Source organism: Macrotis lagotis, chromosome 2 (genome assembly GCF_037893015.1).
Source record: "Macrotis lagotis isolate mMagLag1 chromosome 2, bilby.v1.9.chrom.fasta, whole genome shotgun sequence".
Classification (NCBI taxonomy): Eukaryota; Metazoa; Chordata; class Mammalia; order Peramelemorphia; family Peramelidae; genus Macrotis; species Macrotis lagotis.
In genome coordinates this window covers 161,453,756-161,470,154 of record NC_133659.1, presented here as the reverse complement: position 1 = coordinate 161,470,154, position 16,399 = coordinate 161,453,756, and the positions used below count along the sequence as shown (strand labels likewise).

At 35.2% G+C, this 16,399-nt stretch overlaps 1 protein-coding gene and 1 pseudogene across 1 annotated transcript in view; one reads left to right on the top strand and one right to left on the bottom strand.

Annotated features, from left to right (window-relative positions):
• The window catches only part of LOC141512014 (Fc receptor-like protein 4), a 122,737-nt pseudogene that overhangs the window by 49,299 nt on the left and 57,039 nt on the right, over positions 1 to 16,399 (bottom strand).
• LOC141510859 (Fc receptor-like protein 2) overlaps positions 1 to 16,399 on the top strand; it is a 52,106-nt gene that overhangs the window by 5,375 nt on the left and 30,332 nt on the right. Inside the window, 2 exon segments of the mRNA XM_074220288.1 lie at positions 3,926 to 4,196; positions 4,521 to 4,649. Coding sequence (XP_074076389.1) covers positions 3,926 to 4,196; positions 4,521 to 4,649 — 400 coding nt within the window.

Here is a 16,399-nt window from a genome sequence, read left to right as displayed (position 1 = left end):
CCAGACTTATATCAAAAACTTATAGTTGAGCAAAGCAAACCAATACACAAACTATTTCTGAAAATAGATGTCTGATCCTGAACCTCTCTGCCTGTTAACTCATTAGTCTTTTGGTCATTGCATTAATCAAAGCTCTGAAATCTTTTGGTATTGTTCTATTTTACAATTGTGATCATTATGTACATTTTTCTCTTTGCTGTTTTGTTCTTCAGCATCTCATTTCTTAACAAGTTTCCCTGAATTCTCAACATTTGTCATTTCTTATCACCCAATAATATTCTTTTCTATTCATGTGCCATTTTATATTTATTCTGCATATATGTACATCTGTGCAATTGTGATTGTGATTGCTTAGTTGCTTGTATTTTTCAGTGACTGGCACATAGTAGATATTTAATATGGGCTTGTTGAGTTAGTGGTTATTTAACTATTCCCTTAATTGAAGAGCATTTCCTTGCTTATGGGGGGGGGAAGAAGTATTCCTATAATTATTAGTGGACAAATGAGACTTTGGACCTTCTTATACTATAGACCTACTAATAAATCAAGGAATATGAGTATTTAGGTGATTTTTTTTGGCATAATTCCAGATTGTTTTCCAAAACAGTTAGAGAAATCCATAGCTCCAGCAATATTGCATTAGTGAAATTATCCTACCATAACCTCTTAGGCATTTATTAGGAGCATTTTTTTATTTGTAGCAGAACAGAAAAAAGAGTACTATACATAAAAATGTAAATTTCTTATGCTTTGCTTGTCTGTTTAAGTAAAAATAAATTTAATGTAGAATTTTAAAAGCTATTGTACTTTTTATAGTATAGTTTTCTGTATGTTTTTTTAAAAATGCTTCAATGATTTTCTTTCTTTTCATTTTTTTTCCATTTTTGTTGTTGGTGTAAATCTACTTTGCACTCTATTTCATGTGTCCTGACCCCAATGAAAAGAAAAAAGGAAAATATCCTTGTGACTAATATAATTATTCAAGTAAAACTAATTCTCACATTGGTCATGTCTGAAAATGAATGCTTTATTCTGTCTCCTGAATTCTTTCTCTCCCTAGCAGTGCAGGTGGGTAGCATGCTTCATCACTGATCCTCTGTCATCATGGCCCATTATTGCATTGATCAGAGTTCTAAAGTTGTTCAAATTTGTTTCATAAAATGTTATTGTATTCATTGTTCTACTGTTTCTGCTCACTTCACTTTGAATCAGTACATGCAAATCTTTGATGGTTTCTCCGAGAAACATTTTTTTTTCATTTTTATGACCCAATATTATTCCATTATATTCATAGTCATAATTTGTTCAGACCCTCCTTGATGGGTCCCTATTCACATTAATTTCTACTTTAAAATGCAGTATATTTTTTCATGTTATATACTTCTTAATCTCTCAATGTCCTCAACAAAGTAGTTACCTATCTAAAAAAAAATGAAGTATGTAAATGAAGTCAAGGAATCAATAAACATTGCCTAAGGACCTACTCTATTCTAGACAATATTGAGCAAAAAATAAGATAGTTTCATGTTCTCAATAAAACAGGCAAGCAATTTTGTATAAATAAACTATTTGTAAGATAAATTGAAGATGATTAATCGGGGGAGGGAGTAGGCAAAAGAATTAAGTGACCCAGGGGTCAGGGAAGACAGTGTGTAGAGAATGAGATTTAAGTTAGGATTTGTCAGAAACCAGGGAAGCCAGAAGGTAGAAATGAAGGAGACAACTTCAAATATGGGGAACAGCCATTGAAAATTGCTGGATAGAAGAGATGGATCATCTTGTTTGAGAAACAACAAGGAGACTGAATCATAGAATACATATTGAGGTGTGTCATGAGGACCAGGAAGTTAATGGAAAGAACAGGGAGATATAGGTTATGAAAGTCTTTGAATGCCAAACAAAGGATTTTATATTTGATCCTCTATATGATAGGCAACACATGCAATTTGGTTTATTGGGAGGGGGTAATGAAAGAGAAGTGGTGCTGTGGTTTAACCTAAGCTTTATGAGGATCTCTTGGCCAGCTTATTGGAGGATTACCTAGAGTGAGGAAATATTAGTGTCAGGGAGAGTAACCAGCAGGTTCTTACAATAGATGATAGAAACTGCAACAGGGTGGTAGCAGTGACAAAAGAGACAAAGGAATACTTATGAGAGATGTTAAGACTATAAAATTGGCAGACCTTGGCAGCAAATTCAATATGGAAAATGAAAAAGCATGAGAAATTGAGGAAGACATTTAGGTTTTTGAGATTGGGTGACTGGGAGGATAATGGTGTCTCAAAATCATAGGAAAACTTGGAAGAGGAAGAGGAGCACATTTAGGGGGAAAGATAATGAGGTTAGTTTGGGATTTGTGAAGTCTAAGATAATATAAGACATTGAGTTCAAAATATCCAATAAGCAATTATAGACACAAGACTGGATGTCAGGAACAAAGTCAGGGCTGGATAAGCGATTATTAAAATCATCCACATAAGAAAGATAAAGCCATGAGAACTGATGAGCACATAAAAATGATGAGGCTTGTCTTCTTAATGGATACAAGAGGGGAAGGTAGGAGAAATAGAAATCAAAGCTGAAAATAAAATTCTAAAAAGAAAGGAAGAAATTCTGAAAGGGATGGATTCAGAGAAATATTGCAATAGTTCTATGAAATGACCTGTAGTGAAATAAGCAGAGTGAACATAAAAAAATTTGTATTATGGTTATAAATCACAAAGGTAAACAAATGCCACAATCTAGAATCTAGTATTAATCCAATAACCAGTCAAAACTATAGATCTACTTCTTGGGGAGAGTTGATGAGCTAAAGATGCAAAATGAGATGAACAGTTTCAGGTACTGCCAAAGGGTGGGAATTTGGTTTAAGTGACTATACTTATTTGATATAATTGAGAACTTTCATTATGTTGAGAAGAGAAGGTAGCAAAGGAATTGGAGCTTATTGCTAATAATATCAAAATGTTTTTAAAAGGATGAAAAGGGTTTAAAAGGATTTAAAAGGATGAAAACTCACCTCAGTCACAGACAATCTCCAGCATCATTTAAAATATATTTCAAATACTTCTGTCTGCATAAGACTGATCCTCATTCCTCCATTTACTAGTACTTAGTCCTTCAAAATTTCTTTTTAAATATATTGTGTTTGATTTTTCTATGCAAATACTCTTTTTTCAATACAATTCAAATTCTTTGAAGGCAGTAACTCTTTTATTTTAGGCTTTGTATCTCCAAGATGTAGCAGAGAGCCTGGCATGATGTAGGAGCTTAATAAATGCTTATAAATTTAGTGATTGAATAAATTTCTTATTCATATCTTCTCTTCACTCATCTATCAGGAACTGGTTCTTGTTTGGATAATATTTTCATCAATCCCCTATATAGCATGGAAATCAGATCATTTATGAGGAGATATTGCTGCAAAAATGTTTCCCTATAAACTACTTCTTTCTAATTCTGGCTGCCTGGAAGAAAGAGAATGGAAGGGAATAATAATTTGTTATGTGCTAAGCACTTTTACAAATATGTTCATAAGCATTGTTATAAATGTTTACTCATTTGATACTCACATTAAGCTTGTGATACAGATGCTACTATTATCATCTTACAATTCAGGAAACCTTGGTTGTATTTATAAGAATATTTTCAATTTTACTTGAAATTGTCTTCTCTCTTCCGCGATTATTTCTATCCCATGTTTATTTGAGAATCTGACTGAACATTTAAGAATTGTCTTTCTAGTCATAGTTGTACATGATAATTCCTTTCAGTTTCCTTGATAATTGTAATTTTATGCCTATTATGTGTGTCCATTTAGATCTTACTGTGGCAAACTTATTGTTTTACACATCTTAGGTAAAGAATTCATGAATCTTTTGCAAGAGGAGAAACTTACTCTGATTTGCTTTATTTTCTCTGTCAGTTCCCATGTCTCAGCCCTTCTTCAACCTCAGTGCACTTGGGGCACAAGCTACTGTGGGAGATATGATGGAATTTCACTGTAAAGTCCTCGGAGGTTCTTTTCCAATTTGGTATCAATTTTATCATAAGAATGTAATTCTTGAGAACAAAGTAGTCCCTTCTGGAGTGTCCTTCAAACTCACCATGACAGCTGGGCATTCTGGGAAGTACTTCTGTAAGGTCAACAACAGTTTCAGTTACCAGTTCAGTGAAAATCTGACTCTCCATCTCAGGTAGGTAAGATATCCTGGGATTATTTTTGTCCTCCAAAAATGGTGAAGGAACATTGATGAATGTGGATTATAGGGCAATACTTTTTGACACTGGTTCACCCAATATTCTGAGTCTTGAGTCTTGAAAGAGTGGGATGAGGTGAAGTCAGAGTTCAACAACTCCTTATTGGTCTTTAATTGATAAACTGTAATTCAGGTTAAATACAATTGAGATCATCCAACTCTTCCTCCTACCTGTTCCTATGAGAAGGACCCACAGATTTATGTTTTTCACCCATGTCCTCCTTTCTGAAGATATTTTGGGCTTCCAAATATCAACCATAGCTGTTTCTTTACAGTTACTACAAGAAGTCAGGGATTCACTTTGGGAATCACAGTTGCCTTGATCAGAATCTTTATCCTCATTATCATCACTTTCATTGTTTACTTCAAACTTCTCAAGAAAACAGGTTTGTAGCTCACCCTGGTGATCCATTCTTAAGTTTATATATTCATTTTATATATGTATATATATATATATATATATATATATATATATTACTTTTTTTACAATTACTCATAAGGAGGGTTTTCAACATTCATTTTTGTAATATTTTGAGTTCCACATTTCCTTCCATCTCTCTCCCTTCATCCCTCTCCATTCTTTACCAAAACCTGGGATTGAACCAGGGAACTTTAGATTTTCAGTCTAGCAATATATTAACTGAAATATTAGGATAAGGAGGTGGCATAGTGGATAGACACTGACCTTGGAGTCTGCAGGATTGGAGTTTGACTTCAGGCTCCCACGCTTGACATTAACTAGCTGAATGTCCTTGGGCAAGTCACTTAACTGTGACTGCCTCATATCCCTGGAGGAGAAAGTGAAACTGGTGACTTAATATAGCACTCCCTCACTCAAATCCAATTCAGGTGCCTGTCATGGCATCCACCATTCCTTTTTGAGAATGAAGGACAAACATCACCATCTGCCTCCCTTACACTTCCCAAACAGTGAGTTATGTGAAATAAGTTATACGTGTACAATCAGGTTTAAGCGTATTTCCATATAAATCATATTGTGAAAGTAGAATAAAAACAAAATGGAAAAGCACCATAAAACTAATTTAATATAGTGAAAATAGTAAGCTTTGAACTTCATTGAGTTCCATGGTTCTTTTTCTGGTTATGGTTCATGGACGTTCTCCATCACAAGTTTGGAATTTTCTTTGCTCACTGCATTGCTAAGAACTAAGTCTATAATAGCTGATTATCACACAATGTTGGTGTTACTGTATACAATGTTTTCCTGGTTCTTTTCACTTCACTCAGCATCAGTTCTTGAAAGTCTTTCCAGACTTTCATGAAATCTACCCGTTCATCATTTTTAACAGAACAATAATGTTCCATTATATTTATATACCACAACTTGTACAACCATTCCCCAACTGATTTGCAGCCCCTAAATTTCCAAATTTTTGGCACTACAAAAAACTGCTAAAATATTTTTGTTTATAGGTTTTTCCCCTTTTTCCCACTCTCCTTGGGATATAGATCTAGTAGTAGCATTGCTGAATCAAAGGGTATGTACAGTATTAGAGTTGTTTGTGCATAATTCCAAATCTCTTTAGGATGATTCACAAGTCCACGAATAGTGCATTAATGACTCAGTTTTCCCCATCTCCTCCAACACTTATTTTTCCTGTTCTGTCATAATAACCAATCTGTTAGGTATGAGGTGCTATCTCAGAGTTGTTTTTATTTGCATTTCTTTAATCAACAATGATTTAGAGCATTTTTCAATACGACTACAAGAAACTTTAATTTCATCTGAAAGCTGTCTGTTCATATCCTTTGACAATTTATCAATTAGGATCTAGCCCTTTATTAGAAATACTTGATATGAAAATTGTTTCCCAGCTTTCTAATTTCCTTCAAATCTTGATGCATTGGTTTGTTTGTACAAAATCTTTTTGATATGATATAATAAAAATCATCCATGTTCCATTTTATAGTGTTCTTTCTATGTCTCTTGTTTGGTCATAAATTATTCCCCACTCCCTGGATCTGACAGATAAACTATTCCTTACTCACCTAATTGACTTATAGTATCTCCCTTTATGTCAAAATCCTATATGCATTTGGATCTTATCTTGGAATAGAGTTTGAGATATTTGTCTTTGCCTAGTTTCTACCATACTATTTCCAGTTTTCCTAGCAGCTTTTTTTAATAGCAAATTTTTTTATCTCAAAAACTGGAGTTTATCAAATGGTAGGTTACTATAGTCATTTACTACTGTTTCCTTTGAACCTAATCTATTCCACTGGTCCATCACTTTATTTCTAGCCAGTACTAAGCAGTTTTGATGACTACTACTTTATAATATAGTTTTAGATCTGGTAGAGCTAGGCCACCTTCATTTGAATTTTTCTAAATTAATTTCCTTGATATTCTTGACCTTTTGTTCTTCCAAATGAGTTTTACTATTTTTTCTAGCTCTATAAAATAATTTTTGGTAGTTTGGTATGATATTGAATAAGCAAATTAATTAGGCAGAACTGTCATTTTTATTATATTAAAGTCTACCCATTAGCAATATTTATGTGAAAACTGATTTGTAATTGTGATATTGTTCCAGGTTTGTCTTGGCAGGTAGACTTTCAGGTATTTTATATTGTCTATAGTTACTTTAAATATAATTTTTCTTTTTATCTCTTTTTCCTCAGTTTTGAGATATAGAAATGCTGATGATTTGTGTAGATTTATTTTATATACTGCAACTTTGCTAAAGGTGTTGATAGTTTCAATTAGTTTTTAGCTGATTTTCTAATATTGTGTAATTATATCATCATATCATCTGTTAACAGTGAGAGTTTTATTTTCTCACTGACAATTCTAATTTCTCTGATTTCTTTTTCTTCTCTTATTGCTAAAGTTAACCTTTTTCATATAATATTGAATAATACTGGTTATAACCTTGTTTCATACCTGATCTTATTGGATATACTTCTAAGTTGTCCCCTTACTTATGATTCTTGTTGATAGTTTTAGATAGATGTTGCTTATCCTTTTAAGTAAACTCAATTTATTCCTATACACTCTTTATTTGAAGGCTGAATTTTCTGTTCAGCTCTGGTCTTCTTCATTGAAAGTTCCCTATTTCATTGAATATCTATTCTTTTCCATGAAAAAGTATACTCAATTTTACTTGGTAGTTGATTCTTTTTTGTAATTCAAGCTTCTTTGTCCTCCAGAATCTCTTATTCCAGGCCCTTCCATTCTTTAATATTGATGTTGCTAAATACTGTGTAATTCTGATTGTGATTCCTTGGACTTTGAATTGCTTCTTTTTGACTGCATGCTGTATTTTCTCATTGATTTGATAATTCTGTAATTTGGCTACAAAATTCCTTGGCATTCTCATTTTGGGAATCTCTTTCATGAGAAAGCCATGTACATAACTGTCAAGTAAGGAAGAGTGAAACAAGTGTAAATGAGTGATTCACACAAATATTAGTGCAAGTTTGAGAAAAGAAAGATGATTCTTTTTTCTTTTAGGGAAGAGAAGAGACAGGCTTTACACTGAAAAGTGAAAGTGGCATTAAATATTGAAAAAAGAGAAAGACAGTATGAGTATGTAGGTGTGGCCCACATATGGAAGGTGACTTGAAAGGGGACAAAATCAAGGCAGAGCCAAGATGACTGACTGAAGGCAGGAAATCCTGGCAGTTCTCCCCAAAACCACTCCAAAAGTCTTAAAATAATGTCTAACCAAATTCTAGAGTAGCAGAACTCATGAAAAGACTGAGTGAAATTTCAGGGTTGGAAAGTGTTGCAAACAACCCCCTAATCTAGCTGTACCAGAGTAAACCAACTACAGCCATCTAGGAACAGCCTGCAGGGAGCATGAGGGGCACCTGGTTCATAATGGATGTGGTTTTTAGACCTCTAAGCCCAGGTCAACTTGGAAGGTCAAAGGAAAACTTTGCCACACCAGAGTGAACATAGAGTCTAGTCCAGTGCAGGTCTCATTTCAGCCCAGCCATGGGGACCAGACCTGGGGAGCCAACTGGTAGGGGACTACCCAGAAGCTAACTCCAGAGCACTCAGTCCATAGAAGGCAAGGGAGTCAGAAGAGACTGCAGAGATCTCTCTGCTATCTTTGAGGTAGGAATCCTTATCCATACTCAAATCCCAGTCTCAGAAAAAGCTTTACAGCCATAGTGGAGCAGCAACCCTTCTCAGAGCTCCAGGGCAAAGGAGAGGGCTTGTGGTTAGCCACAAACCAAAGCACAGGCCAGGAGAGTAGTCAGAGCCTCTCATAAGACCTTGAAGGAATTGAAGTTTGTTGAGAGGGGTGCCCCTGAAAACAGCTGCAAAAACCTTCAAAAGTTTTGCAAAGTGTATTTTCCACCCTGGAAGCAGAGCTCCACACCAACAAAAGGTGAAAATCAAATCATAGAATAGGGAAATGAACAAACAGCAAAAGAAAAAAAAATCTGACCAGATTACTTTGGTCCCATAGAGAATCAAAATGCACATTCAGAAGATAACAAAGTCAAAGCTTCTGAATCCGAAGCCTTCAAGAAAAACATGAATTGGTCTCAAGATAAGGAAGAACTCAAAAAAGATTTTGAAAAATCAAGTAAAGGAGATAAAGGAAAAATTGGTAAGAGAAATAAGAGCAATGAGGACAAATTATGAAAACAATAACAGCAGCTTGGTGAAGGAGATACAAATAAGCACTGAAAAAAATATCTCAAAAACCAGTTTGGGTTAAATGAAAAAAGCAGTCCAAAAGATCAATTAGGAAAATGCCTTAAAACAGAATTGGCCAGATGGAAAAAGAGATGCAAAAGCTCTCTAAAGAAAATAATTTCTTCATATGTAGAATGGAGCTAAGAGAAGCTGATGACTTTGGGAGAAATCAAGAAACTAAAACAAAACCAAGAGAATAAAAATCTAGAAGAAAATGTGAAATATCTCACTGGAAACATAATTAACCTGAAAAACAGATTCAGAGGAGATAATTTAAAAATTATTGAGCTACTTGAAAGTAATGTCCAGGAAAATTGCCCTGATATCTTAGAACAGAGGGTTAAAGAGAAATTGAGGGAATTCGCCGATCTCAAAATAAAAACTCCCAAGAATGTTACAGCCAAATTCTAGAACTTTAAAGTCAAGGAGGAGATATTACAAGCAGCCAGAAGAAACAATTCACATATACTGAAGCCACAGTCAGTCTTGCACAGGATTTAGCAATATGTACATTAAAGGCTCATACGACTTGGAATACTATATTCTAGAAGATAAAAGAGCTTGGATTACAATCAAGAATCAACTTCCCAGCAAAACTTAACAGCCTCTTTCTGGGGAAAAAGATAGACATTCAATGAAATAGGAGACTTTAAGACTTTCTTATTGAAATGATCAAAGCTGAAGAGAAATTTTCATCTTCAGGTATAGGACTCAGGTGAAATATAGAGAGGGTGGACAGGAAGGGCTAATTATGAGGATTTAAGGATGTTGAACTGCTTGTATTCCCGCATGAGAAGAAAATTCTGATAACTCATACTAACCTTCTCATTTATTAGGACAGTTAGAAGGAGCATATATAAACAAGGCACAGGAGGGAGTTGAATATGAAAGTATAATATATTATAAAGATGGAGCTAATGGGCAAGAAAGGAAAAGGAGAATTGGCATTTCATTCATCATTTCACTTAAAGAGGCAAGAAAAAGCTTCTGCAATGGAATGGATGAAGGGGAAAGTGAGGGGAGTGAGTGAGCTTTCATTCTCTTTGGAAGATACACACTCAACTGCATATAGAAATCTATCTTACCTTAGAGAAAAATAGGAGAGGAAAAGGATGAGAGAAGGGAACAGGGGAGGGGAGGAGGGTGTAGGTGATAGAAGTGAAGGAAGATCATGGGAGAATGTGGTCAGATGTTGACACACTTTTGAGGAGGGACAGGATGAAAGGAGAGAGAGAACAGAATAAACAGGAGTGGGAGAAATAGGATGGAGGGAAATACAACTAGCAATAACAACTGTGTGAAAATAATATTGAAGCAATTTCTCTGGTGGACTTACGATAAAGAATGCTATTTATCCCAAAGACAGAGCTGATGATATTTGAATACAGTTTGAAGCACACTTTTTTTTCCCTCTCAATTTTTTTTCTTGAAGTTCCTCTTTCTTTGTTGGGGGCAGGATTATATTTACTTTTACAATAAGACTATTGTAGTAATGTGAAAAAAATCAATTGAAATTTTTTAAAACGGGGACAAAATCAGAGAGATTTTGCCTGCCAGATGGTTCATACAAAAGGGATAAGGTGGGAAAGCAAATTGGAATTATGATGTAGACTCCCTTCCCAATCCATTCAGTTAGAACTGAGAATTATGTATTTACTTTTTTAGTCAGAAAGAAATTTAGAGATCAGTTCACAACTGAAGAAATAAAGCTCATGGAGGTAAAATGATTCTACTAAGGTGGCTTTTGTTTCATTTCTTCTTACACAGAATATAAAAGTTTCAATTATTTCATGCTAATGATGCTCAGAACAGAATATAGTATTTAGTGCAATTGTAAGATTTAATAACTACCAAAATTTGTGAGAAGCCCTGTGTATTCAGCCCACATTCTCTCTTTCAATTGCTTATGGAACTAAATGCCCCATAGTCATCTCAAATTAAATATGTCAAAGCAAATGTAGGCAGGGTCAAATAGTAAGTGTCTGAGGATTGATTCGAAGAACATATCATGACCTTCAGTCTAGGAATCTATCCCAATAACTCCATTTTATGCCTCTTTCTTTTCATTCACAAAATCACCATTCAGTTTTGGCCGTCATTATCTCTAGTTCATTACTGCTGAAGCCTTTACATTGATCTTTCAGCTTTAATTCCCTCTCCACTCAGATGCCAACAGATCTGGCCATGTTACACCTTTACTGAAAATCATTAGTGGTTCCCTATTACCTCCTTGATTAAATATAAATCCTTGGTTTGGCATTTAATGTTCTTCACAGCTTGGCTTCTTCATACCTTCCCAGGATTATAACATCTTATTGTCTTCTATATATTCTGTGATCAAGTATTTTGGCTATTTTTTCTTTTCTTTTTTTTTCTTTACAATGTTAAAAAATTATGTAGTTTGGCAAAACTTAAAATCACACAAATGAATCCTAAATGTCTGCTTAGACCTTACGGTCTAAGTCTTAGAATGTCTTGCTTGCCAGAGACTTTAGATTTTATCTGATCCAGTGCCTTATTTTATAGAAGAGTAAAAGGAGACTCCCAAATTCTGATTATAATGCTTGTCAGTGATAGAATTACAACTAGAACCCCAGCACTATTGATTTCCAATCCTGTGCTTTTTACACCAAGCTATCATATGAGTTCTATGTGATTTTTATGTTCCGGTTAAACACTATACCACAAAGCCTCTTTTAAAAACTTGTACCAAACACTCCATCTTTCATCACTATGCATTAACTGGAAGACTCTCCCTCTATATTTCTACCTGTTAGTTTTCCTGGCATCTTTCAAGTCTCAACAGAAATCCTCCTTCCAGTTGGAAGCTTTGCTAAGTGCCTTGAATTGCTTCCCCTCTGAGAGTTTCTTCCATCTGTTCTGAAAATTTATCTGGTTATTTGCATATTCTCTCCCCCATTAGAATGGTAACTTCTTGGAGGAAAGGATGTTTTTAATCTTTGGATGCTCAGTACTTAGGACAGTGCCTGGCTTTTAGCAAAGTAAAGAAATACTTGTTTATTGACTAACTGACTAATCCTGAAATCCTCATTGTCTTCACCGGATGAAGACAACTTCTAGTTTGATGCTGTCTCTTTTACAAGGTGTAGAAAGTCCCTAGACTGAGTAACTCCTTGGAAAGGTGTAAATTCCTTGCATTATTGTCCCCAATGAAATTTTAATTGATCTGACAAAAGAATTCATAGCCAGTTCAGAAACCTCATCTATCCTGCCCAGACTTCAAGATCTGTATGTAGAGAGAAGTAAAAGAAATCTAGGGGTATTAACAAAGAGAAAGAAGCCAGTAGTTACAAACACAAGTTATAGTTTATTGGATGTGATCCTGTACAAGCAGTTAGTTCATCATTCAACCTTGGTTATGTCCACATCAGCTTGGCAAGGAAGACTGTCTATCTTGCAGAGGAATTTCATGTTTCCTTTAAAAACTGCAGCAATGGCAAAACAAAAATCTACATCCCCAGGACAAGAATAAATGTAGGACAATCTCTTTGCAAACCCACTTCACTTGCTTTGCTTCCTAACCCAGAATTTTACCCATGAAGTTTTCCAGCAATAAGATGAAAGACCTTAGCTGCTGAGGCTGCACTGAGGCTCAATCAAACACTTAATAAGCACCTATTATGTATGTCCTAAACCTTGTCCTGGGTGCTGAGAATATAAAACCAAGTATAGAACATCCTTTTCCAATGAACCTATGTTATATCAAAGGTGATAAAATGTCTATGAATAAATAGGTGCAAAACATTTATAAAATGCAATGTAAATTATGGAGAAGGGAAAGAAAAAAAGGATAATAATCATAACTAACATTTCTATAGCTCTTTATGTGAACCAGTAACTTATCCATTATTATGTCATTTGATCCTTTCAACAACTTTTGGAAGTAGGAGCTGTTATTTATCCCATTTTTAATCGATCAGTAAATTGAGGCAAACAAAGATAAATGACTTACCCAGGGTCATCCAACTAGTGTCTGAGGCAAGATTTGAACTCAGGGCCTATCTCTAGGCTTAGTGTATACATTTTATCATTATGCAGCTATTTTCTATACAGTTATAATTTCAGTTTTAATATTTGGTTTTGTAAGAAACAAATACTTTAAAAGGAACACCACAGACTCACTGGTGAAGCCAGGAAAAATTTTATTTTTGTTCTTTTGAGTGTCCACTAAGTGGGCACACCCTTGGAGTGCAAAGGCCCAGCTTTTCATTCTCTGTCTCAAAACTCAAGCCCCTCCCTTGTTCCCCATTGTCCGGGTACTATAGAGGTTGAAGCCTATCCAAGCACCTAATTTCCCCATGTGAGTCTCCACCCCAATTACATCTTCCATGTCCCAGATTTGATGATTCCAGTCCTTATTTTCTTTCTCCCCTTATTTGAGGGTGCACGCACATACCTTTTTTGCTTGGTATACAGACATGTCAATCTATACCAAATTTTGGAAATGGTTTTCACAGTCTGTTAACTTATTCATCAATAACAAGTTCCTATAATAATTTATGACTTCCTCAACCTCCCTATTATGCCAACTTAACTCTTTATCTGTATGAAACAGATTCCTTTCTTCAGTCTCATGTAACTGGTGTGGAAATTAAAATTAATTATTTCTTACATTCCTTCCTCTTTTTTCATCCAAAATTTCATTTTTACATCCATCTCCAACTTCTCAAATTTAGTTAATAATTTTTCACTTTCTTCCTCACATAAATCTTTTTTCTTGTCTGTATTTCAAGTAAGTAAAGGTTTTTCTACTTATACCTTGTACATACATTTATTTTATATTGCTGGTCTCTATTAACTTTTGTACTAGTCTCCCTACATAGGTATTATATAGCATTCAACTGTCATTAACACCCCAACAACTACGATTTTTTAAAAATTGAAGGTAATAATCTTTGGTCTTTGTTTAAACTCCACAGCTCTTCCTTTGGAAACAGATGGTATTCTCCATTGCAGATACCCTAAAATTGTCCCTGATTATTGCACTGATGGAATGAGCAAGTATATCAAGGTTGATCATCATTCCCATGTTCCAACAACTACTATTAAGAGTTAAGATAAAGACTACCATCCCTTTCCATTTTCCTAACCAGATCTCTAACCATCTGGTCAGGGGGTTGTTGATCCTTGAATTTTCTGCTAGTTCTTCTGATAAGAAGGTCTTCTGTCAGACTTTGTCAGACCTTGTAAGGCTTTGGTAATGGCCTCATCTGGAGGTTATTAAGGATGAAAATGCAACAGCTATTTCCTATCATGATGCAGACACCCTCTCTTTCTGCCAACATAATGTCCAGAACCATCCTATTCTCCCATGCCATTCTGCTTGTGGCATCCAACTGCCCTGCTATTCCCTTTACTGCATTACTGGTATAATTTATGAATCTCTGTTGATTATAATCTATGTAGTTGATCCAATTCATGTTTTTATTCATGGTTACTCACTAAAATAGAAATGATTGATTCCTAGTCTTAAATTCATCTGACACTCCTCTCAGGACCCCTATACTATTCAGATAAATTCTTTCAGCAAAAGCCCCATATGGTAAACTCTTTCTACTCCTTCTTAATTGTTATTTGGTTCTTAATTTCTTTTTTTCAAATGTCAGGGTAAAAAGATTAGTCAATTGGACCAGTGCATACATGCCTGCCCAGCCTGAGAGAAGTATAATTCTTAAAACTTTGTCTCTACAACACCATCACAATTCTGCCCTGTGGACGTTAGAGAACACTTAGGCAGAGTAATTTTCTGATTTGTCCACAGTCACATTCCATGGCTATACACAAGCTTCCAATTCTCTCAGGTCTCTGGTAGCATTCACACCCTGTGATGAGAGAAAAGTTGTGTGGTTCTCAGTAACCATGGAAAAGGCAGGAGGTATTTTTATTTCTTTGAGCTATAAAGCTAGAAACAGAAGTGAAGGAGACTTACAAAGTGTTTCTTCCTTATGCAGTTTTATCCTGAAAGTGTTACCATACACCTCATTCCTTGTTCATTTTTAGTTCATCCAAATGGGAAAAGGACTATCTGGATTTTGACCTGAGGCACAGGCATAGCAGTTACTTTTGTTTAACATTTTAACAGTATATTTTATCCATTTCACCCAAGAATTTGTGTCCCCATACCCTTTTTCTATTTCTGTAATCTGTCTTATAGTCTTAACTTCAATTACCTTTACAATCTTAGGATCATTCAGGGTTCTCCATTCTTCTACTGACACTCCACTGGATTAGAGCTTTTTAGACTCCGAGTCTCAGACCATTATTCTAAATTCTGCTACTGGGTCCCACCCTGTCATTTCTACTCCAAGTTCGTAGATCCAACTCACCTCTCAGTCTGGATCTTTTTATAGTCATTATTATGGGGTTCCTTGTAAATCCTAAAAATCTGGTCCTAATAATGGGTAGGCAGCAATATGAAATTTGCATAAGTATGGATGATGCATTTACAGAAACAAGGGGATAGTTACTGAGATCAAAAGTGGTCAGCCCTCTTTGATTAAATAACCTGTAAAAATAAATGCAAGACAGTAAAAAAAATTCAGGTCCATATACCCTCTGCAAGGCTTCATTTAGCTGTCTCTGAGATCAAAAAATCCATTCTCCAGAAAAGACACTTTTTCTCTAATCTCCAGACAAAGTGCTCTAAGTAAGTTATCAGATGGCTAATTACATAGAATCCAAAAATACAGAAAAGTTGGGAGAAATTTCAGCCAATAAACCTAGTATAGTTGGGGAAGTAGAAATCAGGTAAAAAAGAGCTTTGAAGACTTTAAAGTCATACAGAAATGTCAGCTTTTATCCTATCTGTCAAGTGATTACCTGTTTTTAAGATTCTCATGGTCAGGCAGTCAACAAGTTTTTAAGTTTTTTTTCTGTGACATGTTCTGTGATGATTGCTGGGGAAACAAAGAAAGAAAAAAGACAATCTTTGTCTGAAAAGAGTTCATAGCCTAATGGGGAAAGACAATACATAAAAAGATATTGAAAAGTAAAAGTCATGTGTGTGAGTGTGTGAGAGAGAGAGAGAGAGAGAGAGAGAGAGAGAGAGAGAGAGAGTGCGTGCGTGTGTGTGTGTGTGTGTGTGTGTGTGTGTAAGGACAGAAACAAAGAGAGATAAAAGAAACAGAGAGAGAGAGACAGAGATTGAGAAATATTGAGGAAGAAAAGGAATAAGGGAGAGAGAGGTAAGAAAAGAGGGAGGAAAAAGGAAGGGAGAAAGAAAGAAAGGAGGGGAAAGGGAAGAAAGGAAGGGAAGTAAGAAAAAAGAAAGAGTAATGGAAGGAAGGAAAGGATCACAGAAGAGAAACTGGAAGGGAGGATGAAAGGAAAAAAGAAAAGAAGGTAGGAAGGAAAGAAAGAAGGGAGGGAAGGAAAAGAGGAAGTAACAAAGGAAAGAAGGAAGGAAGGAAAAAGGGAAGGAAGATAGGAAAGAAAAATGAAAGGA